Here is a 25,038-nt window from a genome sequence, read left to right on the forward strand (position 1 = left end):
TCCAGCAGCTTCTCAATGCAGGGATTCTAGATCCAAAGAACGCAGTCTCTGCCCCTGGCTGTTCTTCCCTGGGTGGTGGTAGGATCCTCCACTCTGCTCTGGAATTGGCTCTCTTTTAAGGCAAAACTGACCAATCCCTTTGGAAGTCCACAACCACTCTATCACACAGTCCCGCCCACTCACCTGGGTTAGAGTTACAAGACCATGGCCAGAAAGGCCACATACAAAAGTAATTAATTGCAGCGCATGTTCTCATATATCAAACAGATTTGATTTACCATCTAATATTTTGAGTATTTTGGTGTACCAATCACTCTACCAAATGTTTTTCCACCTCTTACCTCATTTCATTCTCCCCAACCACCCTGTTTCACAAGATGGGGAACCAAGACTGAGGTGAAATGACCTGCCTACGGCCACCCAGGTAGGGAAGAAAGCCAAAATGCTTTCTCTCTTTGTCACAGGTCCTTCTTCTGTTGATGTTAGTAATGATGCATCCAGGTCATCAAGGAAAGGCCAGCGAAGTCCAGGATATATTGTTTTAGTAGCAGCATTGGTGTGGTACTGACATAGTGGTATGAAGGGCCAAGGGGAATTCTCCCAGAATGAATGACCAAGGCCCAGACTTGAGAATAAAATTCCCCACATTCTAAGACCAGAGAAACACTACTGTGGGTCACCTCCTTCCCTGTGAACTGCTGTGAGATGCCTTTTCAAAACAACCAAGAAGAACTTGTCTTTTGGGGAGAGTGCAGCTGAGGGAGGGGGACCCAAGAATCATGTCTCATTCCCAGATGGATGTCCACTGGGCCACCAGACTAGTTTAATGGCCAGGGTGCTACCAGAGAAGGGAGAGAGGCTCTGGGGAGCATGGCCAATGGATAGCACGCAACGGCTGCCTACTGAAGCTTAGGTCCAGGAAAGGTATGGAAGCCTGGAGTTGGGGCCACAGAGGGTAGCTACATTGGATGGCACAGGCCTGTTGAGGCCTACTGCAACATGTGGCAAAGAAGTGTTTGCACAAGAGAGTTCTGGAAGTCAGTTCAAAGGTACAGTTGAGTCTGCCAAGAGACCACCAGTGCTCAGGGGCTTAGTCCCTCATCTGTGGGCCAGTTGGAGCCCCCACTCCATCCCCCAAAACTCGATCAACAGTAACAACTCGTGAATGGGAGACTGCCCATGCAAATTGTTTGTCCCTCTCTTTCCTCCTCATCCCAACACCGGAAAAGTAAGCGCAGGGAAGGGTTTGTTGAGAGAGCTGAGCAGCCTCTACCCGTCTCTTTAGTCCTCTTGCTGGGGCGAAGAAGAGAGGTTTGAGTCATATATTAGATTGAAGTTTTAAAATGAATATGACTAAGTTTTAAAAACTGAAATGAATCTGCTTAATAATCAAAGGTAACTTGAAAGTTTTGAAATTGGACTGAAGTGTCCATTCCCCAGTGGGACAGAGGGGAGCCCAGGCAGCAGCAGTTATAGGAAACAAACTGTATTAGTTTCCTGTAGCTGCTGTAACAAATTACCACAAACTTAGTGGCTTAAAACAACACAAATTCTGGAGGTCAGAAGTCTGTCACGAGTCTCACTGTGCTAAAACCAAGATGTCAGCAGGGCTGCGTTCCTTTCTGGAGGCTCTAGGGGAGAATCCACTTCCTTGCCTTTTCTAGCTTTTACAGGCCACCTGCCTTCTTTGGCTTGTGGACCCTTCCTCCATCTTCAAAGCCAGCAAGATTGCATCTCTCTAATCATTCCTCTGTAGTCACAGCCCACATTTAGGGACCCTTGTGATTACATTGGACCCACCCAGATAATCCAGGATAATCTCCCTATTTTAAATTCAGGTGATTAAAAACTTTAACTCCACCTATAAAAAAATATATATATATATATATAATCTTAATCCTCCTTTGCCATGTAATCTAACACGTTTATAAAAACCAAAAAACCAAACCCATTGCCGTCGAGTTGATTTCGACTCATAGGGACCCTATAGGACAGAGTAGAACTGCCCCCATAGAGTTTCCAAAGAGTGCCTGGCTGATTCGAACTGCCAACCCTTTGGTTAGCAGCCGTAGCACTTAACCGCTACGCCACCAGTGTTCATATGTTCATAGATTCCAGGAATTAAGGCGTGGTCATCTTTGGGGGAGCCACCACACAAACCATTTCATGTTCATACCTCAACAAAATAAAGCTCTTTGGTTAAATTTGTTTCATGGGTTTATAAACCGTCCCCTCAAAAACACAAATTCGTTGCCATCGAGTTGATTCCGACTCAAAGTGACCCTATAGGTCAGAGTAAAACTGCCCCGTAGGATTTCCAAGAAGCAGCTGGTGGATTAGAACTGCTGACCTTTTGGCTAGCAGGGAAGCTTTTAACCACTGCACCACCAGGGCTCCCCATTGGTTTATCGATCTTTTAAATTTTATTTTTGCCATTTTAGTGATGTCTCAGGAGGAAAAGGGAAAAAAGTGAGTGATCATTCTGCCATCTTTGACCGGAAGTCCACAACATAGTCCACATAGACAGTGCTGACCCAGTCAGGAAGCAGGGAGGACATGTTGGAAGGCTAGGGGCAGACCCAGGTCCCCCGGCACAGGTAGGGGAGGTGACTGTCACTTGGAAAGAAAAATCAGTGTCCCCAAGAGGCTGAGGAGATGGGAGGGTTGGGACATTAACCAGGGATAAAGCAGGGCCCCAGAAACTCAAGTGGTGCCCAAAGTCCACGTCTAGACCAGAAGAGAAAAGGACTCGATGGGGACCACAGCTGGCCTAATCCCCAATTCAGCACTGGTCCCAAGACGTGAGGCATAAAAGAACATGATCCAACTATATACTGCCTACAAGACACATCCTAGGGCCAAAGACACAAATAGTTTGGAAGTGAAAGGATAGAAAAAAATTCCACACAAATAGTAACTCAAAGAGAGCTGGGATGGCACTGTGTGTGCTGGTGTAGGTCCAGGGGCCCCGGCTGCCGGGAGATCAGGGACCTGGCAGAGCCTGGCCTCAGTTCTGGCCAACTTAAAGAGCATTTGGCAAATACCACGAATGGAAGAAGGAAGAGCACGAAGAGCTACAGGAACGCCCTTTGCTTGTAGTTACTGAGTACCTTGGCTGTGTCAGGGCCTGGGCCAAGAACTTGACCCTGGCTGTGCACTGGAATCACTGCAGAGCTTTAAAAACTCCCGATGCCTGCTCCACATCTCTAGAGGCTCTAATGTAATTGATCTGGGGTGTGGCCTGGCCACTGGGGTTTTATTTGTTTGTTTTTATAAAGTTCTACAGGTGATTCCAGTTTGCGGCCAAGGTTGAGATCTTCTAACACACATGTTATGACTTAATCCTCATTATAACCTTCCATGCAAGGTGCTATTATTACCCCCATTTCACAGATGAGGAAGCAGAAATTCAGAGCGGTTAAGAGATCTGCCAAAGGCTACACAGTTAGTGATTGACTGACCTGAGATTACAGCTCAGTCTATTCTGTTACCAAAGTTCACGCACTTTTTACTTCTGCCAGGCTGACACCAAGTTGATAAATGCTTTCTTTTCACAGCAGAAGTGAAAGCAGAACTCTGGTATAAGAACTTCCAATCTTGGCAAAACCTCAGTCTTTAGCTGTGACACGTCCCACATTATGAGAGCCTCAGTGTGAAAATTCACTTTAGAAAACTAACAAGCACCGCACGCTGGCTCATCACGAATCCCAATCACTCTGCCTGCCCCCTCTCATTTCAGCTTCATAACAGCTTTATAAGGGTAGGGCATTATTATTATCACATTTTACAGATGAGAAAACCGAGGCCTAAGGGAAGTCAGTAACTTGCCCAAGATCACAGAGTTAGTAAGTGGAAAAATCAGAATCCAAACCCAAGTCTCTGACCACCAAGCCAGGGCTTTGGAAATATTACATTTGAATCAATTAAAATGCATCTACCTGGGTCCTCCTTCCCCATTCCATTCTCAGTTCTGACTTGTAGGTCTGGGGTAGGACTTGGGAATCAGGATTTTTAACAAACATTCCAGGTGATTCCCAGGTCTCCCTGTGAGGAACACTTCACCGAGCCAGTCTGTCACCGAGCCAGTCTGCTAGAGCCCCCACTGGGGGCAGGTGAGGGACCTGGTGGCTTGTTCCTAGGACTGTCATGTGCAGCAGCAGCAGCAACTAGGCAGCAAGAAGGCCGTGAAACAGACTCCCTGAACCCAAATACGTTTCCTGTCTGCTTGTCATAGTGCCTGGAATCCCACCACCATCACGGCTTCTCTCTAAAGTAAGGCTCCGTGCCCTTCCTCTCCCAACCTCTCCTTCATTTAAACTCATTTCCTTGGGTGTCCTAGATGTGGAGGAAGAGAACCTGAATCCTATTAGGGCGTGAGTGGCTTCCGTGGTGTCTCAGGAGTCTTTCTCTAGGGCATGGTGAAGAGCAGGGACATCTTGGAATCTTTGTCCAAGTTACATGGATGTAGGAGTGAAGTTCGTACATGAATAAGAAGACTCAGGAAGACCCTGTTGTCTAGGCTTCTGTCCTGCCTGCTTGGTCTTCCCTCCCTTCCTCCCTCACAGCGCTCTCTGCTCAAGAGCTCAGTGCTCCTCTAGTCTCTCTCCCCTTTTCTTCTCAATTCCTCCTGCTCTCAGGAAAGACTCTGACTTTCATTCACTCTGTGACTTCAGTGACTGAGAACAGCTTAGAGGGAGTTCCATTTTTGGTGTGCTTAAAGCCTTAAGAGGAAGGCTCTCATGGAGCTATTTTAGGCACCAGGCCCTTCTCCAGACTTCTGAAATCACCTCGTATTCAATAAGCCCAGCCCCAGACCTCAGAAAGGCCTGAACAGAGCTGCACAGTGGGACAGGGTAAAGTGGGAAGAGAGGAAAACAGAAGGACTCCAAAACCATCTGTTGGAACACTGGCCTTGCCAAGTAAACAGACTCTGTGTCCCTAAAGGGAATAAATATATCACGGGGCAGTGAGGGCAGAATAAGGAGAGGGGGATTCTCTCTCTGCCTAGGACTGAGGTTCCAAGGAGCGAAGGGACTGGAGTGGAAGGTGTGCTCTGGAGTTCACACAGTCCATGATGGGAATCCAGGAAATGTGTGGTCTTAGGAAAGTAACTTAACTTCTCTGTGGCCTTAGTTTCTTCGCCTGTAATATGCAGGTATGGTTTTTAGATTAAATGAGAACATACATGTGAAGCAGTTGGGGACATCAGAAAAACCCAAACCAAACCCGTTGCCGTCGAGTCGATTCTGATTCATAGCAACCCTACAGGACACAGTAGAACTGCCTCATAGGGTTTCCAAGGAGTAGCAGGTGGATTTGAACTGCCAACTTTTTGGTTAGCAGTCCAGCTCTTAACCACTGTGCCGCCAGAGCTCCGTTGGAGACACAGTAAGTGCTTAATATATGTCAGCTATTTCTGTTATCATTATTGGCTACTGACAAGATGGCCTCTAGAACCAAAACCAGGCCCGTGAGAACTCAGCTAAGTAGTAAGAACTGACAGATCTGGACATGGTTCTGAGTGCTTTGCATGCATTAATATATTTCTTCTTAACAATTAACCCAGGAGGCAAGAACCATTATTGTGCCCATTTTACAGATGAAGAAACGGAAGCAAAGAGTGCTTAAATACATGTTGAACAATCTAATGAGTAGAGAAGATTGGATAGGTACCTGGGCACTCAACAGGTTGAGTGGAGACCTAAATTTCACCAAAGGAGACCTGAGGCTCCCTCTTCTTCGCTGTTCCCATGATCAATTGATAATAACATCTTGTCAATTCTACCACTTACATTTCTCTTCTGAGGTATCCCTCCTTCCGTCTCCCTGCTGTCAGGCTTTGGCTCAGGTTTCCGCGCCTCTCCCATAAGTTACTGCAGCAGTCTCCCAGCCTTCCCATTCATCCTATTTAACTCCGCACTGCAGCCAGTGGGCTCTTTTTAAACCCAAGGCTGCCCATGCCATGCTCCTGCTTTGAGTTCTGAAATAGCTCTTCATTGCTTCTCCAACAAGCCCACTCTAGCCTGGCCTCCAAGGCCGCTTAGCCTCTGGCCCTCCCACACTCCTTCATGGCCCCTTGGCACAGAATCCCAGGACACGGCAGGTCCTTTCTCATCTTTGGGCCTGGATACAAACTTCTCCCTGACTGGGGCTCCCAGATCCTCTCCTTGCTGGCCTTCCCTCCTTGTTCTGGCATAGCCAAGTGAGTCACCTGCAGCAAAGATGATAATAATTGCCAACATGTGTTGTGTTTAATGTGCGCGAAGCACTTCATGAGTGTTTAATCCTCACAAGAACCCAAAGAGGTAAGTGCATTATACCTCCATTTTAGAGCCGAGGACATGGATGGTTAGAGAAGCAAGGTCACTGGTCTTATAGCGGTGAAGGCAAATGAGCTGGATGGCTTTTATTTAGCTTCTCTCTCCACCCTGCTCTGTGTCCCAGCAGACTCGAGGGACTTCCTTCCCATCTGGTTTGCTGCTGAACTCGACTAGTTGAAGGGACCAACAGGAGATCAGGAGGCAGAAGGAGAATGAAGTCGGGAGTTTATTCCCAGATTCCCCCCCTGCCAGGTGGCTGTGGGTTGGTGGCATCCCCACACCAAATGCCATGGCTCCTGTCAGGCAGCCCTCTGCATAGAGCTCTCTCTCTGGCTCTGGTGACTGGCTGAGAGGTCCCCTGTATTCTATACTAGTTTGCTGCTTTCCTTAAGCCCAGCTTCACCCTCTAACTCCCCAGTTAGGGTGTGCCATCCGTGTTCTGCCTGGACCCCTAACCACCCTGGTGTACTGCCTTCCTGCAGCTGGAGGGAGGGGTGCGGGGACCACAGAGAATAGTCCTCATTGTCCCTCCCGTGGAGCAGAGCCCAAGCCCCTGGGAAGGGCAGAGTTGGGGTATGCGTGCACAGTCACAGATTAAATAACGTGGTACTGGTGCTCTGCAGGGGTCCGTGCAGGACTCAGGAGGGGCCCAAAGGAGAGAGGATTCTGCCTGGAGGAGGGAAGGTCACAGAAAGCTCCTCGGAGGAAGGAGATCAAAGCTTCACACACCTCAGAGGGTCAAGAGGGTGTCCGCCAGGCACAGAGGGAAAGGGCATGTGGCCATTCCAGAGAAGGTCAGAAGGAGAGAGTGAGGAGAATGTTAAGGGACCCACAAACACTAGAGCATAGTGGCTGGTGTTTAGGGATTGTGTGAGTGTGAGTGCATGTGCACTCCAGTGAGCAGTGGGCAAGGGAGGAGGGCCTCGCATGGGGAAATCACTTTACCCACACTGCAGTTAAAGAAGTTTAGGCTGGAAAGTGACTTGATTAGATTTGTCTTTTATAGAAAGGCTATTTCAGCAGCTGATGGGGAGGATACCCTGGAAAAGGGGAAACTAGAGCCTGTGAAACTAGTTGGCAAAGTGCTGCAAACCATCCCAGGGAGAGATGATGAAGCACAAACCAAGGTGGTGGTGTGAGAATGGCAAGGACGGGACAGTCACAGGAGATACAACCAAGGGGAGCTGGGAATGAATCGGCAGGGAGTGAGGTAAGAGAGAAGCCTGGAATAACGCAGTGTCTGGATTGGGTGACTGGCTGGATGGTGGTGGTCTTGGATGAGACAGAGATGGAAGGCACACTGGAGGAGAAGAGGATGAGTTAGGTCTGGGATGAGTTAGGTTTGGGGTATGTTGGGCTTGAGGTCCCTCTTGGACAGCCTGGTGGGCAGTTGGACACCAGAGCCAGGAGTCAGGACAGAGGTATGGGTGTGACACAGTGGGGAGGCATCTCCATCTGTGAGATGGCTCAGGGCGTGTGTGAGGAGGGAGAAGACTAGAGGAGAGATAGGTCCTGGGGAATCTGCACAACGAAGTGGGGGGGAAGAGATAGAACTCACAAGGGAGGCTGAAAAGGAGCCTCCAGGAAAGCAGAACAAGAGCAGAAGAGAGAAATGTCCCAGAAGGCAAGAGAAGCCTGCATTTCAAGAAAACGGGAGGGAACAGAGGTTGAGCAAGGATTGTTTGTTTAAAATACGAGTGACTTAAGTGAGTTTATAAACTGTAAGGGGCCAGGAGAGAGGACAAGAATGAGATACAGGAGCAGAAGACAGCAGGAGCAAGATCTGAAGGAAAGCAGAGGGGGTGCCATCACGGCCCCAGTGGAAGAGTGAGCTTTGAAAAGGAAACAAGGAGGGGTGAGGATGGAGAGAGGGAAGTGAGGCTCAGTGAAGCCAGAGAGAAGGCTGGGGTGTGGGGACAGGAAGTTGAAAGTGTGCCTAAATATGTTGCTGTCAAGTCTATTCCGGCTCACAGCAACCCTCGAGGACAGAGTAGACCTGCCCCACAGGGCTTCTCTTCCAAGACTGTAAATCTTTACAGAAGCGGGCTGCCACACGTTTTCCCACCAAGGCTGGTGGGTTCGAACCGCCAGTCTTCTGGTTAGCAGCTGAAAGCTTACCAGCTGCATCACCAGGGCTCCTTCATACCTAAAAGCCTCCATTTTCTCTGAAGTAGAAGGAAGAGTCAGTGGCCTGGGGGATAGGGCGGGGTGGGGTAGAAAAGCAGCAGGCTTGAGGAGGGTGGTCCACACTGCTGCCTCCTTCCTTCTCTGTGGCGCCATCCATCTGTAGAAATGTTAATCTTTGTTTGTCCCCCCAGGAGGAATGCTCCTCAGAAACATGAAGGGACACTGCCAATCCCATAGTATGTTATGATCGACACATGAAATGCAATTTTTTCTACAATCGAGCCTGTAGTCCTGCTACAGCGAGGACTTTCTTGTATTTGCTCAAATGCCTTTTGGAGAAGTGAGAGTGCCTCTCTCTTCACCACTGCGTTTTTCTAGTGCCTAGAACTTCACCTCAGGCAGTGGTGGTTCAGCGCTAGAGTTCACGCCCCCACGTGGGAGACCCCGGTTTGATTCCCAGCCAATGTACCTCAAACACAGCCATCACCTGTCCGTTAGTGGAGGCTTCTGTGTTGCTATGATGCTGAACAGGTTTCAGTGGAGGGCCCAGACTAAAACAGACTAGGAGGAAAGACCTGGCAATCTACTGAAAATCAGCCAGTGAAAACCCCATGGATCACAAGGGTCTAATCCACAACGGATGGTGGGGATGGCACAGGACCAGGTAGCATTTTGTGCCCTTGTGCACGAGGGTGCCCAGTCAGGGCCAACTCAACGGCAGCTAACAACAACAGAAAGTCACCTGGAACACAGTAAGGCACTCTACGTGTACCTGGATAATGACTGAATGATTGATGTCCCAGCTTCTTTTCCCTGCTACAGGCGGACTTTCCCACGAATATCACAGGACGGTAGGCAGTTCAGACTCAAATGAAATTCAGGCTCTATGCATTCCAGTTTCAAACTCGGCCTCACCTGGACGTGCAGCCGTGTGGTAAGTGACTGGCTGGGAAGCAGAAGCCATACAAGTGTTGGGGGGACTTTCCAGCTTCTCCCTCATTTCTCTCCATTCCTCCTGCAGCCTAAGACATTGCTAAGTGCACGTCAGTGGCTCTGTTGCAATTCTGAGTGGTGTCAGGGAGATGGATTGAGCAAGATCTTCCACAGGGAAGCCGGGTGTGTGCGAGAGCAGCTAAAAGCTGTCACATCCTAGCTCACTCTCACTTCTCCAAAACGCATTTCTGGAAGATCAGTGACAGGAATCACACTGTCCATCCCTGGGAATTCCTGCGGCTCTGTTACCTTTTCTTTTTTTTCCTTTGTCCAAGATCCTCAGTAAGAAATCATTTACAAGGTGACAGGTACATACAGGTTCATATACATGAGCCACGTTTCACAAAATGGCTTCACTACACACGAAGTACTTCAATATTTTCTAGCCCAATCTAGTCCCAGAACTGAAAAAAAAAAAAATGCAGCTGTGAGCCCCTACATTTATTTCACAGCCCATTAACAGTCATGTCCTGTATTTTGAAAAACATCAGTTTTTCTTATGAAGAGTGAATAGCCATATGTCCCAAAAGGTGTGGGTGGGGCGAAAGGGGGAAAACAGAGTTTCAGAAGATTGGAGTTGAAAGAGGGCTCAAAAAAGTCTTTCTGGGAGAAGGCAGACTCTTAATAGCTCAGCAGGAAGATGGGAAGACCTGCATTCAAATCTAGCTCTTTGCCATTAAAGGGCTGTATTTTTTTTTATGACCTTAGCACAAATCCCCTTGCCTGAGACCTGCACTGTCCAGCACAGCAGCCACTTGCCACAGGTGTCTCCTGACCGCTGGCTACGTGACTAGCTGGAACAGAGATGTGGTGTAGGTGCGAACTACGCACTGGATTTCAAAGGCTTAGTACAGAAAGAAGAATGTAAGAGATCTCATGAATAATTTTTATATTGATGAGATGTTGAAATTATACTATTTTGGAAATATTGGGTTTAATAAAATGTATTATTAAAATTAATTCTTTGTTTTCATACTTTTTTCCTACTCTCACCCCCCCCACCCCCGGCCCCAAACTGGTAAAGCCCTGCCTAGCTCACACTCAGATTCTTAGGGTCAATTGTCTAAGCATGTTGTGCTTACAAAGAGACTAATATCAGCTCAAAATATGTAAAGCTGTAAAAATAGAATGGTGAATAAATAGATATGAACTACAGACAGAAAAAAAAATGAATTTGATGCACAAACAGTATAGATGAACCCTAAAAACACTGTTAAGTGAAAGAAACCAGATATCAAAGAGTACAACCTGTACGAGTCTGTTTATATGAAGTTCAAGAGTAGGTTAAACTCATGTATAGTGACAGAAGCCAGAGCAGAGCCTGCCCTCAGGGGAGGAAAGGGTATGGTTGGAAAGGGGCACGGGGACGCTTTGTGGGATGATAGAAATATTCTACATCTCGTTTTGGGCAGTGGCTACAGAGTACATACACTTGTCAAATGTATTGAATTGTGCATTTAAGATCTATGCATTTTACTGGTGTTACTTGCACCTCATTGAAAAAATAAAAGTTAAAAAAAGTAGAATGAGCTGCCTTTTAAAGTACATAGACCTCCAACACTGAAGACATGTAAAAGGTACCTGAATGAACATTTGTTGCAGATGAAAGTCATACACTGGGCAGAAAACTGACTAGATGACCTTTTGAATCCTTTTACCTTTAGAATATCCTAGAAGTATTGACTGTCTTCAGCCAAAGAACACTTGCTGTTGGAGGAGAGCATGGCAACCCAGTATAGAAGGTCCTGGACTGGGCATCAAGGGAACATGCTTCCCCACTTGGCTGGGCCCTAGCTTTCACATCCTGAATGCTGTTCCTTCTCACTTGCCTCCTTACAGGCCTTTGCAAAGCGTCCAAGAGATGATGTGTGCCGCAAAACTCTGAGGATCTCCATGCCTGGGGCATTGTTAAGAGTAAAACAAAAAAAGCTCTATTTACAGCTGCTGTCTAGAGGAATGCCCCATTATTCTGAAGAGCACCTGTGGGGCTACCAAGCTGGCTGGGAATGAAGTTTGATGGTAGGAACCGGGAAGAGTTAAATCCCTCTGGGTAATAGACGGAGGGATTAAAAAATGGAGTTCTGCTGGAGAAGAGGATCAGAAGAAGGGAAGAAAGGACAGCAGGGGTGCCAGCAGGGTGGTATGGAGGTGGGAGATGTAACTGGTGGGAGGCACTCAGGGATAGGGTGGCCAAAGGCATTTTAAAAACGGGACTGTATTGTGTTCAACTTGAAACTTTTGCATCGCCACGTGATAACCTCTCCACGGCTCCTGCCCAGTTTTTAGTAAAGTCTACTGTGTTTGCCAACGCTCCTGTGAGCAGATTTGTTTTGGTGGTGTGGGGAACCAGAAAGGGGTTGCATTTTACCCCTGGGTCAGGGCAGTATAGGACCAATACTCACACACACAGGCTCAGAACCAGTACTAAGCATGGGAAAAGAAGTCGCCTCATTGGGAATCCACAGAAGTCTTGGAGAGAGCTCTGGACTTGAGCAGGGGGTGAGGGTTTTGAGCTGATCTCAAGCTAGATCTCAAAGGCCCGGGAGACAGTAGATAGTATCTGGGCTATACTTAAAAGTCAGCATGAGCACTTCCTGCCCATATTTACCTCTAGTTGCCAAACTGCCACTGCTCATGCCCACTGAGGTGACTGAGAGGCCACACTCCCACCGGCTTCCTTGATGTCAATACCAGAAACACCCATGTAGATAGTTGATGGCAACTTAAAATCCAAGCTTGCATAAAGAAGAGCAGGGCAGAGAAATTAAAAGGTGTCTAGCCTGGTGGCACAGTGGTTAAGAGCTATGGCTCCTAATCAAAAGGTCAGCAGTTCGATTCCACCAACCACTCCTTGGGAAACCCTATGGGGCAGTTCTACTCTGTCCTATAGGGTCACTATGAGTCCAAATTGACTTGATGGCAACAGGTTTGGTGTTGGGGTTTTTTTTAGCCTCTCTCTCTTTTTTTTTTTTCTTCCAAGGAGCCCTGGTGGCACAGTGGTTAAGTGCTCAGCTGCTAACTGAAAGGTCAATGGTTTGAACCCATCATCCACTCCACGGGAGAAAGATGTGGCAGTCTGCTTCTGTAAAGATTATAGCCTTAGAAACCCTATGAGACAGTCCTATTCTGTCCTATAGGGTTGCTATGAGTTGGAATCGACTCAATGGCAGTGGGTTTGGGTTTTTTTGGTTAGCCTGTCTTCTCTCCCTCTATCCTCCTCCCTTCTTCCCCATTTCCATGAAAACCTGAAAACCTTGGCCTCATTCCTCTTCCTTCCATCTCCACTCCATCCCCAGCCAGTCAGTCTCTAAATTTTACCTCCACATTGGGTTTAAATCAGTTCCTCTCCTCTCTGTCTCCCCTGTTTTTGTCCGAGTCCTCCTCATCTCTCACCTGGACCACTGCATTTTCACTGGCCCCTGATGCCTATCTGACCCCTCAGTCCATCCTCCACCACTGGCTGCTGAATACGAGAGATTCTGTTCCTCTCTTGCTTGAAGCTCTTCAATAGCCCCTCAGGGTTGAACCTGGTGAAATCTAAGGTCCTTCATGTTTAGCACGGTCTTCAACGCTGTTTGTGACCCTTCCCCTGCCCACCTCACCAGCCTTGGCTCTCGGCACCACACTGCCTCCCTTGTGCTCTGCTTAACCTCTGCACAGCCTTCCACGAACTCCTCATGTCTTCTTTAGTCTCCTGGCCCGGACTTACTCCCTTCAACTTAAAACAGAAACTCTCAGGGCAGTGGGGCTTCACAGTTTGTATACAAGTGGGGGAGCAGCTGGGGGGCGGCAATCTGGTTGTCTTGCCGAGCAGGCATTTTGCTTTTACTGAGATGTTATTGGTTGGAGATGTTACGTACAAATTGAAGTCAGTGGGTGGTACAAACGGTTAAGGTACTCGGCTGCTAATTGAAAGGTTGAAGGTTCAAATCCACCCAGAGGTACCTCGGAAGAAAGGTCTGGAGATTTACTTCTGAAAAGTCAGCCATTGAAAACCCTATGGAGCACAGTTCTCCTCTGACACACATGGGGTCATCATGAGTAGGAATCAGCCCAATAGCAACTGGTTTTTTTTTTTAATGTATAAATCAACAAAAATGCCAAAACGTTCCATAGATAATTCACAATTTCACACTTTCAGTAAGATTGAGAAAATGTCAACTCTTCACATAAAAAACTCTTAAGTTCTTTTATTCTGGATGACTTAGAGGAGAACTGAAAAAAGGACTGACTTTTTGGGATGAAGTTAGGGCCCTCCAGGATAACCCTTCTGGCAATGGCAGCACCAAGGAGTGGCCTGCTGGGGAGAGGGGAAAAGGTGGGCTTCAACACCCCCTCCATCCTTTCCAGTCCCTCCTTCAAGCCAGAAAGCCTGGCCACCACGTGGCTCCTAGCAACGTCACTGGCAGCAAACTCCTTACAAGAGCAGAATTCCCACAATTTGGAGAAAGACTACTGGTCTTTATGAATGCGGCCTTGAGTAAGTCATGGTTTTCAGATGCCATGAGTCTTGATTTTTAATTACAAATTCCTGTTAATTTTGTTTCTTTATCAATTAAATTTGTTATGAAGGTAAAGACAGTATACAGAGGTACCCATTAACAAAAACAGTACTTGGGACATACAATCTTTTATAAATTGACATGTATATGCTGTTGTTTAAATATAAATTACATGCATTACAGCTGTTGCTAAAGATGGTCTATCTATATGTTTATGTATTTCTTCTCATTTTGTGGACGATGCTTTGGGAATTTGTTTTTTAAATCACTTGCAACATAGTATTAAATTAAAACCCAGTGCCAAAATAACTGGGACATTTGTGAATTAATTCACAAGCATTGTTTTACAACATAAAATTATAAAATTATTTTGAAATGTAAAATCATGTGAACATAAGCTATTTTTCTATTCTGAAGTAAGGAATTGAATGTAATAATAGATCATTCATATGTGATGACAGCAATGAGTTTATAATAACTCGTTTGATAATATCCTTATTCTGCATTTTTGTTCTTATTTCTATATTTCATACTGCACTGTAATGCTGACATCATGCTTATTGTTCCATAAAGAAGATACTGAGTCTAAGTATAAATCCTAGAGAACTTGGAAGGAGAGGATGCACTAAGCATGTCTTTTCTGGCCACACAGAGCCATGCTGGTCGCTTGTGCTTCCTTTCAGTGTGTTAATTTATCACACCATTACAGATGTCAGATTAATCTTGTCTCTGCTTTATTTCCTTACAGCCTAAACTCTGTCCGTACCTGCTTACTCGTCATACTTTACTGCTCCTCTGGCATATTTGTGTGCTCACAGTTAGGAACCACATCTTTTTGCTAGCAAAAATGAAAAAATAATGTTAAAACCCTGTTCTGGCGAAGTTGTGGTGAAATGGATGCTTCCACATGGCATTGATGGAAAAAAAAATTTATACATTAAAAAAAAAAGTCATATCCTTTGATCCAATAATATCATTTCTCTATGTCTAAGCTAAAGAAGTAATCATACAAAAAAAATAAATAAAACCAAATGCATAAACATGTTCACCTCGATCTAGATAAACAGGAAGCTAAGCAGAAGTCAAACAATGGGTGGTTGGTGAAGTAAACTACAGAACAGCAAAACAAAACAAAAACTTTCAGAACAGCCACTTAATGGCATATGATGTAACAACTGAAGTGATAATTAGGAGGAAAACATCGTGAGAAAATTATTAGGGAACCATATGAAACGAAAAAAGCAGAATACCAACGCGTGTCTAATTTGTAGCCACGTCTACATATAACATTACCTGGGTATGTAGGTGAAGACAATTGCAAGAAAACATGGCAAAATTAGATTTTTTTAGTTTACGGGACCAGGTCCGTCTTTTCTTTCTCTATCACCCAACCTTGCTATTAAGTGTAAAATAAACATGCTTTAAAAATTTTAGGTATGATATCTGAAAAAAGCTTCTTCTTGTCCCTGTTTTCTAAGGTACCTGAGATGTTCTGTGGGACATGTTCTCCCTTAGCAGAGCCTTCCGGAGGTGAAGATAATTCAAGTTTCCTAGGAACTTTATCCCAGAATTTCTGCAACCCATAAATTCTTCCTTGGGTCCAACTAAATTCCCCAAAAAGCTGTTGCTTGCTTTTTCTTGTTCGTTTGGTTCTAAAAACGTGGAGGAGAACACAAACACTGTCATTAAACTACTCTGGCAATAAAGCTGGCATCGTGTTGAGTGGGGGAAAAGTACAGGGTACACGAGCATCTGTGCCATGATTACAGCAGTACTGTTTGTATTTCTATTGGCTGAATGTATTAACAACAAAACAGACATAAATAATTTTTAAAACATATCTGTATCTTTAAAGAAAAAAGACTAGAAGGAAATACACCAACATTTTTACAGTGGTTGTTATGATGGGGTGGAATTTGGGATTTTTTTTTTCTCTATTTTGCTGCAATTTTCAGGTTTTCAGAGGAAAAAGAACTTAAAAAAAAAAAACATAAAACAAAGCTCCCAAGCCTTGTCTTCTTCAGGCTCTGTGATCTCCACCTTTGATCCTCCTTCAGAGATACATACATGCAAAGGGGCAGGAAAGGGAGTGGTTTTAGGGACAAGTGAAGGCATAAGGGGGTGGAAATGGAAACAGCAAAGCCGAACCCAGGTCTATAATAACTTTCCAGAGGGCAAAAGTAGATGGCTCAGCCCAACACACCTCACACCTGAGGCCACCAGAAAGATGCCTTAAAAATCTCTGAACTCCAGAGAAACAGTGACAGAGACACCAAGGCTGGTGGTGTGCCAGGCCTTTCTTTCAAGAGCTCCAAGATGTAGCCCAAAGTTCACATAATCAAGGCCTTGATTATCTCCAGCACAGTACCGTTAGGGTCTTCTCAATATCAGTTACAGAAACTCACCATCAGTACCCATAATGATAATAACCCTTTTACACTTCACATATACCACTCCAAGTCATTATCTCATTTCAATTTGAGAAGGAGGTTTCCTTATCAACCTCAACTGTCACAGGAGGAAAAGGAGTCTCAGAGAAATGAAGTGACTTGCCTGAAGTCACCCAGCCAGTGAATTCTTCAGGGCCAGTGTTTCCGCAACCCCACCCAGGAGTCTTACCAGGCCTGCCCAACACCCGTGTGATCCCTCACAGGGGCATATGCCCTGATGCCAAGACTTGCAGATGCCTGTTGTGCTGAAAGCAGGACATTATTCTGGGAAAGATGAGGTGCTTACCTGACTAGAAGGAGGTGTCTGAGTGTTGTTACTCATGGCTCAGGCACAGCTGCTGAGAGGCTTTCCTCGCTGTCAGTCCTTCTACGGCCCTCAGAGACAGTGAACAAACACTGAGCACCAGCCTGACCGCACTTCCCCTTTCTGGTCAGTCATCGGTGGAGACACCCAGGCATTGTCACCGGGCAACCATCCCCGTTTCCAGGGAAGCTGACCTCCTGAGGCTTCCAGAGGCCAGAATCCTCTCACTGTTCCTTGTTGCTCCCACAAAGCCCCTTTTCACAACGTGAAAGGGGCTCAGGAAGGGGCCAGGCTTCGAGGTGGAGACCTGGCAGTGTAGTTGGTGAGGTGTCTACACAGATCAGTCTGCCCTGAGCATTCCTGGATGAGGCAATCTGGAGTTCCAGAAGAGTGAGAGGACCCCGACTCCCTCCTGGGGACAGACAGGATAAGAAATCAGCTTATGTCTGACAAACACACCATCCCACAGTGAGAGCAGTTCTTGTAAACCCCTTGGAGCCCTGGAACTGCTGACCTAGCTTCTGCACGAAAGAGGCACGAAAGGCTTCCTGTTTCTAAGTGTGTGTGATAGGCTGCATCAAGAAATGTGTCCATTCCCCTTGAAAACAGGAAGAGACCAGGTTGCCCTTTATCACCACTCCTGTTCAACATTGTATGGAAAGTCCTAGCTAGAGCAATGAGGCAAGAAAAGGAAATAAAGGGCATTCAAATTAGTAAGGAAGAAATAAAACTATCCCTGTTTGCAGATAATATGATCCTATACATAGAACATCCCAAAGAATCCACAAGAAAGCTACTGGAACTAATAGAAGGATTCAGCAAAATGACAGGATACAAGATCAACATACAAAATCAGTTGAATTTTGTCTTAGTTACCTAGTGCGGCTATAACAGAAATACCACAAGTGGATGGCTTTAACAAACAGAAAGTTATTCTTTCACGGCTTAGGAGGCTGTACGTCCAAATTCAGGGCACTAGCTCTAGGGGAATTCTTTCTCTCTCTGTCGGTTCTGGGAGGAGGTCCTTGTCATCAATCTTCCCCTGGTCTAGGAGCTTATCAGCACAGGGACCCTGGGTCCAAAGGACACGTGCACTCCTGGCTCTTTTTGCTTGGTGGTATGAGGTCCCCCTGTCTCTCTGCTCACTTCTCTGTTTTATATCTCAAAAGAGATTGATTCAAGATAAACTTAATCTTGTAGATTGAGTCCTGCCTCATTAACATTACTGCCTCTAATCCTACCTCACTGACATCATAAAGGTAGGAATCACAATGCAAAGGAAAATCACATAAGATGACAAAATGGTGGACAATCACACAATACTGGGAATCATGGCCTAACCAAGTTAGCTCACATTTTGGGGGGATACAATTCAGCCCATGACAGGTTCCTCTAGGTCAACAAAAAGAACTTTGAGAAGGAAATCAGGAAAACAATACCGCTTACAATAGCTCCCCAAAAGATAAAATACTCAAGAATAAATCTAACCAGGGATGTAAAAGGCTTACACAAAGAAAGCCACAAAACAACACTGCAAGAAACCAAAAGAAACCTACATAAATGGAAAAACATACCATGTTCTTGTACAGGAAGACTTAACATTATGAAAATGTCAATACTACCCAAAGTGATATATGGATATAATGCAATCCCGATCCAAATCCCAACAGCATTCTCCAACAAGGTGGCAAAACTAATCACTAACTTTATATGGAAGGGAAAGCGGCCCTGAATAAGTAGAACATTTTAAAGAAGAACAACAAAGAAGGAGGCCTCACACTCCCTGATCTCAGAACCTACTATACAGCCACAGTAGTCAAAACAGCCTGGTACTGGTACAATGACAGACACATGGACCAATGCAACAGAATTGAGAATCCAGAAGTGATCCATCCACTTCTAGACAGCTGATCTTTGATAAAGGACCAAAGTCCACTAAAGGGAAGAAGAGACAGCCTCTTCAAAAAATGCTGCTGGCAAAACTGGATATCGATCTGCAGAAGAATGAAACAAGACCTATACCCATACACAAAAACCAACTCAAAATGGATCAAAGATCTAAACATAAAAACCTAAAACTATAAAGATCATGGAAGAAAAAATAGGGACAATGCTAGGAGACCTAATACATGGCATAAATAGCATACTAAACATAATTAAAAATGCACAAACAGCAGAAGATAAACTAGATAAATGGGACTTCCTAAAAATTAAACAGCTGTGCTTAACAAGACTTTTCCAAAAGAGTAAAGAGAATTTACAGACTGGGAAACAAATTTTAGCTACGACATATTGGACAAGCAGCTAATCTCTAAAATTTATAAAAAACTTCAACATCTCAACAACAAAAAGACAATCCAATTAAAAAATGGGCAAAAGGTATGAATAGGCAGTTCACCAAAGAAGACATTCAGGTGGCAAACAAACACATGAAAAAATGCTCCTGATAATTACCCATCAGAGAGATGCAAATCAAAACTACAATGAGATACCATCTCACCCGACAATAATGGCACTAATCAAAAAAGCAGAAAACAACAAATGCTGGCTAGGCTGTGGGGAGAGTGGAATGCTTATACACTGCTGGTGGAAAAGTAAAACGGTACAACCACTATGGAAAATGGTGTAGCATTTCCTTAAAAAGCTAGAAATAGATATCATATGATCCGAACAATCCCACTCCTAGGTATGTACAGTAGCAAAAAGATGGAAACAACCTAAGTGACCATCAACAGATGAATGGATAAACAAACTGTTGTACATACACATGATGGAATACTATACAACGATGAATCTGTGAAACATCTCACAACATGGATGAACTTGGAGGACATTATGCTAAGTGAAATAAGTCAATCACACAAAGATAAATAATGTATGAGACCGCTACTATAAAAATATCAAAAAAAAGTTTACACACACATACACACAAGTTCTTTGAGATTACCAGGGCTGGGAGGAGAAGGACAGGAAAATCACCAACTCAAAAGAAGACACATATTAATATTGGTGAAGGGAAAGACATTACACAATAAGGGGGAAGTCAGCACAACAGGACCAAGGCAAAGGAAGGTACTGAGAGAAACGTAAAAATAAAGGGCAATCACGGCAATTCCCATAACATAGACAATCCTACAACAATAGTATTAACAAATAATAACCTATGGTTGGATGTATAGGTAGACAGGTACACTAAAGAGGAGTGGGAGGTGCAAAGGCGCACACCCACCTGCAGATACAGGTTGGGTTTTGGACATTACTACGTACACATCTCTAGGTGCTGCATGTCTATCAACATAGACAGTAGATCACACAAGAGGCATAGTCATGTAAACTTCCTAGACATGGTCAAACATGGGGCAAAGTTACTAGGCTTGAAGCCTGAGGACCACGGGCTGGGGGGACATCCATGTCAATTGGCATAACATAGTTCATAAAGACAGTGTTCTACCTCCTACTTTAGTGAGTAGCGTCTGGGGTCTTAAAAGCTTGCCAGTGGCCATCTAAGATACAACTTTTGGTCTCATCCCAGCTGGAGCAAAAGAACGTGGAGAAAACCAAAGACTCAAGGGAGCAATTATGCTAAAGGACCATGTGAACCACAGCCTACATGACCCCGAGACCAGAAAAACTAGATGGTGCCTGGTTACCACTAGTAACAGCTCTGACTGGGATCAGAATAGAAGGTCCCGAGCAAGGGGAGAAAAACGTAGAACAAAAATCAAATTCATAAAACAGTAGACTTACTGGTCTGATAGAGACTGGAGGAACCCCCCAGATAATGGTCCTAAGACATCCTTCTAACACACAAGTGAAGCCATTCCTGGAGACCACCTTTCAGCCAAACAATAGACAGGCCTACGAAATAAACAATAACGCCTGAAAGGAATGAGCTCCTTAAAACAGTTAATTACATGAGACCAAAAGGGCAAATCTGCCCAAAAACAAAGCTGAGAAAGCAGGAAAGGGTAGCAAAACCAGACAAAAGGTAATGGGACGGGAATCCAGGGCATAAATGGGAAGAGTGCTGTCACATTGAGGGGACTATGTCCAATGTCTCGGAACATTCTGTGTACAAATTTTTGAATGGGAAACTATTTTGCTCTGTAAACTTTCATCTAAAACACAATAAAAAGTGTGTGTGTGTGTGTGTATATATATATATATATATAAAAGAAATGTGTCCAGTTTGACCATTTTGACCAAGTTGCTAAGAGACAGTTCCCAGTGAGATCACAGCCTCTTAAAATGGGGACTAGGGGTGGGGAAACCAATCAACCATATGCTTGAACTGGCTGATTGTGACTGAAATGAGCAGTCGCATCAGTAAAAATAGCCAAACTGGTGTGGGCTGCATCTGCCCAGAGTGAACGAGTTATTACTATTGCCCTCAGTAACAATGATGCTAACCAATGATGCATGGTAAATGTTTAACAGCCGTCAGAGAACAAAAGATCACTGATTCGTGGTGTTCGCTAATTTCCATCATGTAAATACTCCCGCCATGGCCAATTTCAAGCTATTGACGCAACCTCATTGAAAGTGGAATTGGGAAGAGATATGTACCAGCGTACCACTGAATTGATAACTCCCATTTGTTGAACATCTGCTGGGGACCAGGGTCTGAAATCAATGTTTTACATCCCTTATCTCATCTCACCTTCACTTACCTGAAAGATAACTATTATCATCTCCATTTTATAGGTGAGAACACTGAAGCTAAGAGAATCAAGTCTGCACAGTCAGGGAGAGGGCTTTGAACTTGAGAAGAGGACTCTATCCATTTGCAAAGCCTGTACTCTTTCTTATTAGAGTAGTTCCAAACTTTAGCTTCTCCAAAAACTTCCTAAAAGCAAATTAATAAATATCTTTTGAGACGTGAATAAATGTTTCTGTGGGGAGATGGCACCCTCTGCTAACAAAGCTGTAACTCATTGGTTTGTATTTCATTTATTTATTCAGTAAGTGATTCGGGTAGCCCTTTGGGGTGGCCCTATTTACTCTATCATGGCAAACTGCATAGACCTACTGTTCCTAACACTGCAAGATCAGAATTCTAGGCCCAGCTTTGCTAGCACCTTCCTATGTGAATCCCTCCCCTCTCTGAGTCTCACCTTCCTCATTTGTAAAATGAAAGAGTTGGACTGATAATTGTTAACTTGCTCCAGGGATTCCGCTGTAAAATCTCTCCTCTGTTATTGTCTGCTCCCACCCCCTCCCCCGCCCCGATAAACTACCTTGAAGGCAGGACCCCTTGTCAACTACCCTCCCCAACCACAGCACCCATTATAGCTCTGGGCACAAAAGGAAATATTCAGTAGACACTTACTGACTGAGGAAAGAACCTTGGTCATCCATAGACAGAAGTAAGACACCAGAGGAGACAACCTCATTGGAACAAACTTGAGGGCCTACTTTGGAAGCCCTGTGCTAGGCATGGCATGGACCAGAAAGAAAAATCAGACCTAGTGCCTGCCTTCAAGGAGGTCGTTCAAGATATAGAAGGTGGAGACAAGATACGAGCAGGGGGAAGTGTTCAGTGCCATATGGGAGGAAAATCCTAGTTACGGCCCCAGTGATGAAAGGAGGAAGAGATGGGTCAGACTTCATGGCATTGGAGGTGGGTCTTGAAGGATGGCTAGGCTATAGACAGAAAGTCATGGGAGTAGGCGTGAAGGGTGTTTTAGTCAGGGTTCTCTGCAAATGTCAGAAACCCATCTTAAATTAGGTTAAGCAAAAAAGGCAACATATTGGATCATATAACTGAAAAATCCAGGGGGAACGCCAATTTCAGGCATGTCTAGGTCAGCGAGCTGAAATATTGTCATAAAAAGAAGTCCCTGCATTTCTCATCCCTGCTTCCCTTTATGATCGCTGCTTCTTCTGGCAAGTTTTCTCCAGCTGGGAGGACTAAGGCCACAGCAGCTGTAAGCTTCTATCCTACATGCTCAGGGACTTCAGTCCAAAGAGGCTACTGCTTGTAAGCCAATCACAAAAGAACATGTACTGTATGCTCTCGCTCATATGAAATATCTAGAATAGGAACATACCTGGAGACCAAAGTTTATTAATGGTTGCCAGGAGCAGGAGTGAGGGGGAAAGGAGGAGTCATCGTTTAGCAAGCACTGAGTTTCTGTTTACAGTGATAAAAAATTTGGCAACGGATATTGGTAGTGGCTGCACAACAGGATTAGTGTAATTGAAGTCACTAAATTGAAGATGTGAAAACCATTAAATTGGCAAGTGTGTTATATATATTTTTACAACAATTAAAAAAAAAAAAGGCTACTTTTTTCTCAGTAATTCCAGCAACAGTGCCAGAACCAATGTTCACGGGCTCACCCACCCATGAGCCAATCGCCGTGGCAGGGAGGTGCAGTACTTTGACTGGCCAGGTCTGGATCATATGCCCACCCACAGAGTTGGGGTTAGGGTTGTTTCCATGTGGACTATATGAAACGGAAGTGGGGGAGGAGGTTTTCCCCAAGGAAAATCAAGTTGCTGTTACCAGTAAGAGGACAGAGGAAGTAAGAACAACGGATGTCCAGTACAGTGAGTATTTCAGGTGGAGGCAGGAAAGTAAGAGGCATATTTGGAAACAGTTAGTCCATTACCTTGGCTGGAAAGTGAGGTATAGAAGGAGGTATAGGGGGAGAGATGGGTGAGCAGTATCAGTGACCTTGTGAACCAGACTCACAGTTTCAGCTTAATTACAAGGCAACAGGGGAGTCATTGAACATTCTAGAGTGAAGAGATGAGCTGACACGGTCTGTGTTTCGTGAAGATTCATCTAGCAACAGAGTGGAAGAGGGAATAGGTGGAGGGAGACTGAAGACAGAGAGGGCAGTGAGGAGGCTGGTACCATGGTACCCAGGAGAGTAGATGAAGGCTACAGCTAAGGGAGCAGCAGTGGGATTGGAGGGTAGGAGTCAGGCTCAAGAGAGTCAAAGAAGAATCAACAGGGCTTCATGCTCATTCTCTCATGGTTGTGAGATTGAACTTTGGTTGCCTGACAGTTCAGCGATCCTCTAAGTGAAAGAAGGAAACAGGAGAAGATTGGGTTAGAGGGTAGGGAGGTAAGTTCAATTTTGGGCATGTTGAGATTGAGGTACCTGGGGGACATATATTTCAATTCAGTACTCAGGAGAGGGGTCTGGGTTGGAGATGGCATTTTGAGATTTGGGATATGTCATGGATTGGATTATGTCTTCCGAAAATAAGTGTCAACTTGGCTAGACCATGATTCCCAGTATTGTGTGATTGTCCACCATTTTGTCATCAATGTGATTTCCCTATGTGTTGTAAATCTTACCAATATGATGTTAACGAGTCAGGATTTGAGGCAGTTATGTTAACGAGGCAGGAGTCAATCTACAAGATTGGATTGTGTCTTAAATCATTCTCTTTTGAAATATAAAAGACAGAAGCCAGCAGAGAGACAGGGGGGCCTCATGCCACCAAGAAACAAGAGCCGACTGAATGAGAAAGCCATCCCCTGGAGCTGGTGCCCCGAATTCAGACTCCTAGCCTTCTAAACTGTGAGAGGATAAATCTCTGTTAAAGCCACCCTCTTGTGGTATTTCTGTTACAGCAGCACTAGGTGACTGAGACAGGATACTACTGGCATTTCCAGTAATTAGCACCAACACATTTAATATTTACTGCCTTTCCCTTTGTGCCAGGCCTTGGGCTCAAAATAGAAACTCAGGGCTGAGTGAGTCATGGCTTACACTCTCCAGGACAAAAGGACACACAGTAATTCTTATTCAAAGTGACAGTGTTCTGTGGGAGCACAGAAGTGGGAGGGCTATGAAGACCCAAGTGGTGGCATTTGAACTGGGCTTCGAAGGAGCTCTCCAAGTGGAGAGAATGTGGATGGATGCAGCCAAAGTGTTTGGAGCATCAGGTGGTTGTGTGGATGCCCAGGAGTGAATGTGCTGGGCAGAGGGAGGTGGGAGAGAAAAGTTTAGGGCCAGCTATGAAAGGCCTTGTCCTCACACAAGAACATCTGGACCTGCCACTTCCTTGCCACCCCGCCCTTCCCCTATTTCAGTCACGAGAGGAAGGCAAGACGTTAGGGTGGTCATGTTTGGCCTTCTTTCTGCATGTGTGAAATGCCACTTACAAGTCTGGGTGGCAAAAGAAGTCCCTGAGAGCCCCAGATTTGCAATCGGTTAGAGGGGATAAGGAGAACAGAGTGTACCCTCTGGTGGTTATCTGTGGCATGCTCCACTTCTCAGGATTCTGGTCTACCCCAGATCTGCCAAGGGGGATAGCAGGACACTCATGACATTCATGTCTTAAATCCAGAGTCAGAGGCTGTCAGACTGGAGGAGACCCAG

At 45.2% G+C, this 25,038-nt stretch overlaps 1 protein-coding gene and 1 long non-coding RNA gene across 5 annotated transcripts in view; one reads left to right on the forward strand and one right to left on the reverse strand.

The window, feature by feature from the left end:
• SCIMP (SLP adaptor and CSK interacting membrane protein) overlaps positions 1 to 17,193 on the reverse strand; it is a 30,632-nt gene extending 13,439 nt beyond the window's left edge. For both annotated transcript variants that reach the window (XM_049860943.1, XM_049860944.1), the window contains exon 1: positions 16,679 to 17,193. In XM_049860943.1, the coding sequence (XP_049716900.1) occupies positions 16,679 to 16,714 (36 nt within the window). In that variant the 5' untranslated portion in view covers positions 16,715 to 17,193. The remainder of the gene's footprint in view (positions 1 to 16,678) is intronic.
• Positions 7,427 to 12,470, forward strand: LOC126062918 (uncharacterized). 3 transcript variants are annotated; one of them, XR_007514173.1, is made up of 4 exons: positions 7,427 to 7,530; positions 9,270 to 9,381; positions 11,105 to 11,182; positions 11,280 to 12,470. It is a non-coding gene; the product is annotated as an uncharacterized LOC126062918 (long non-coding RNA). The 3 variants fall into 3 exon arrangements; XR_007514172.1 differs by lacking the exon at positions 11,105 to 11,182 and having other exon boundaries at positions 9,251 to 9,381; XR_007514171.1 differs by lacking the exon at positions 11,105 to 11,182.
• Positions 17,194 to 25,038: the final 7,845 nt, after the last annotated feature.

This window comes from Elephas maximus, chromosome 19, assembly GCF_024166365.1.
Source record: "Elephas maximus indicus isolate mEleMax1 chromosome 19, mEleMax1 primary haplotype, whole genome shotgun sequence".
NCBI classification, from domain to species: Eukaryota; Metazoa; Chordata; class Mammalia; order Proboscidea; family Elephantidae; genus Elephas; species Elephas maximus.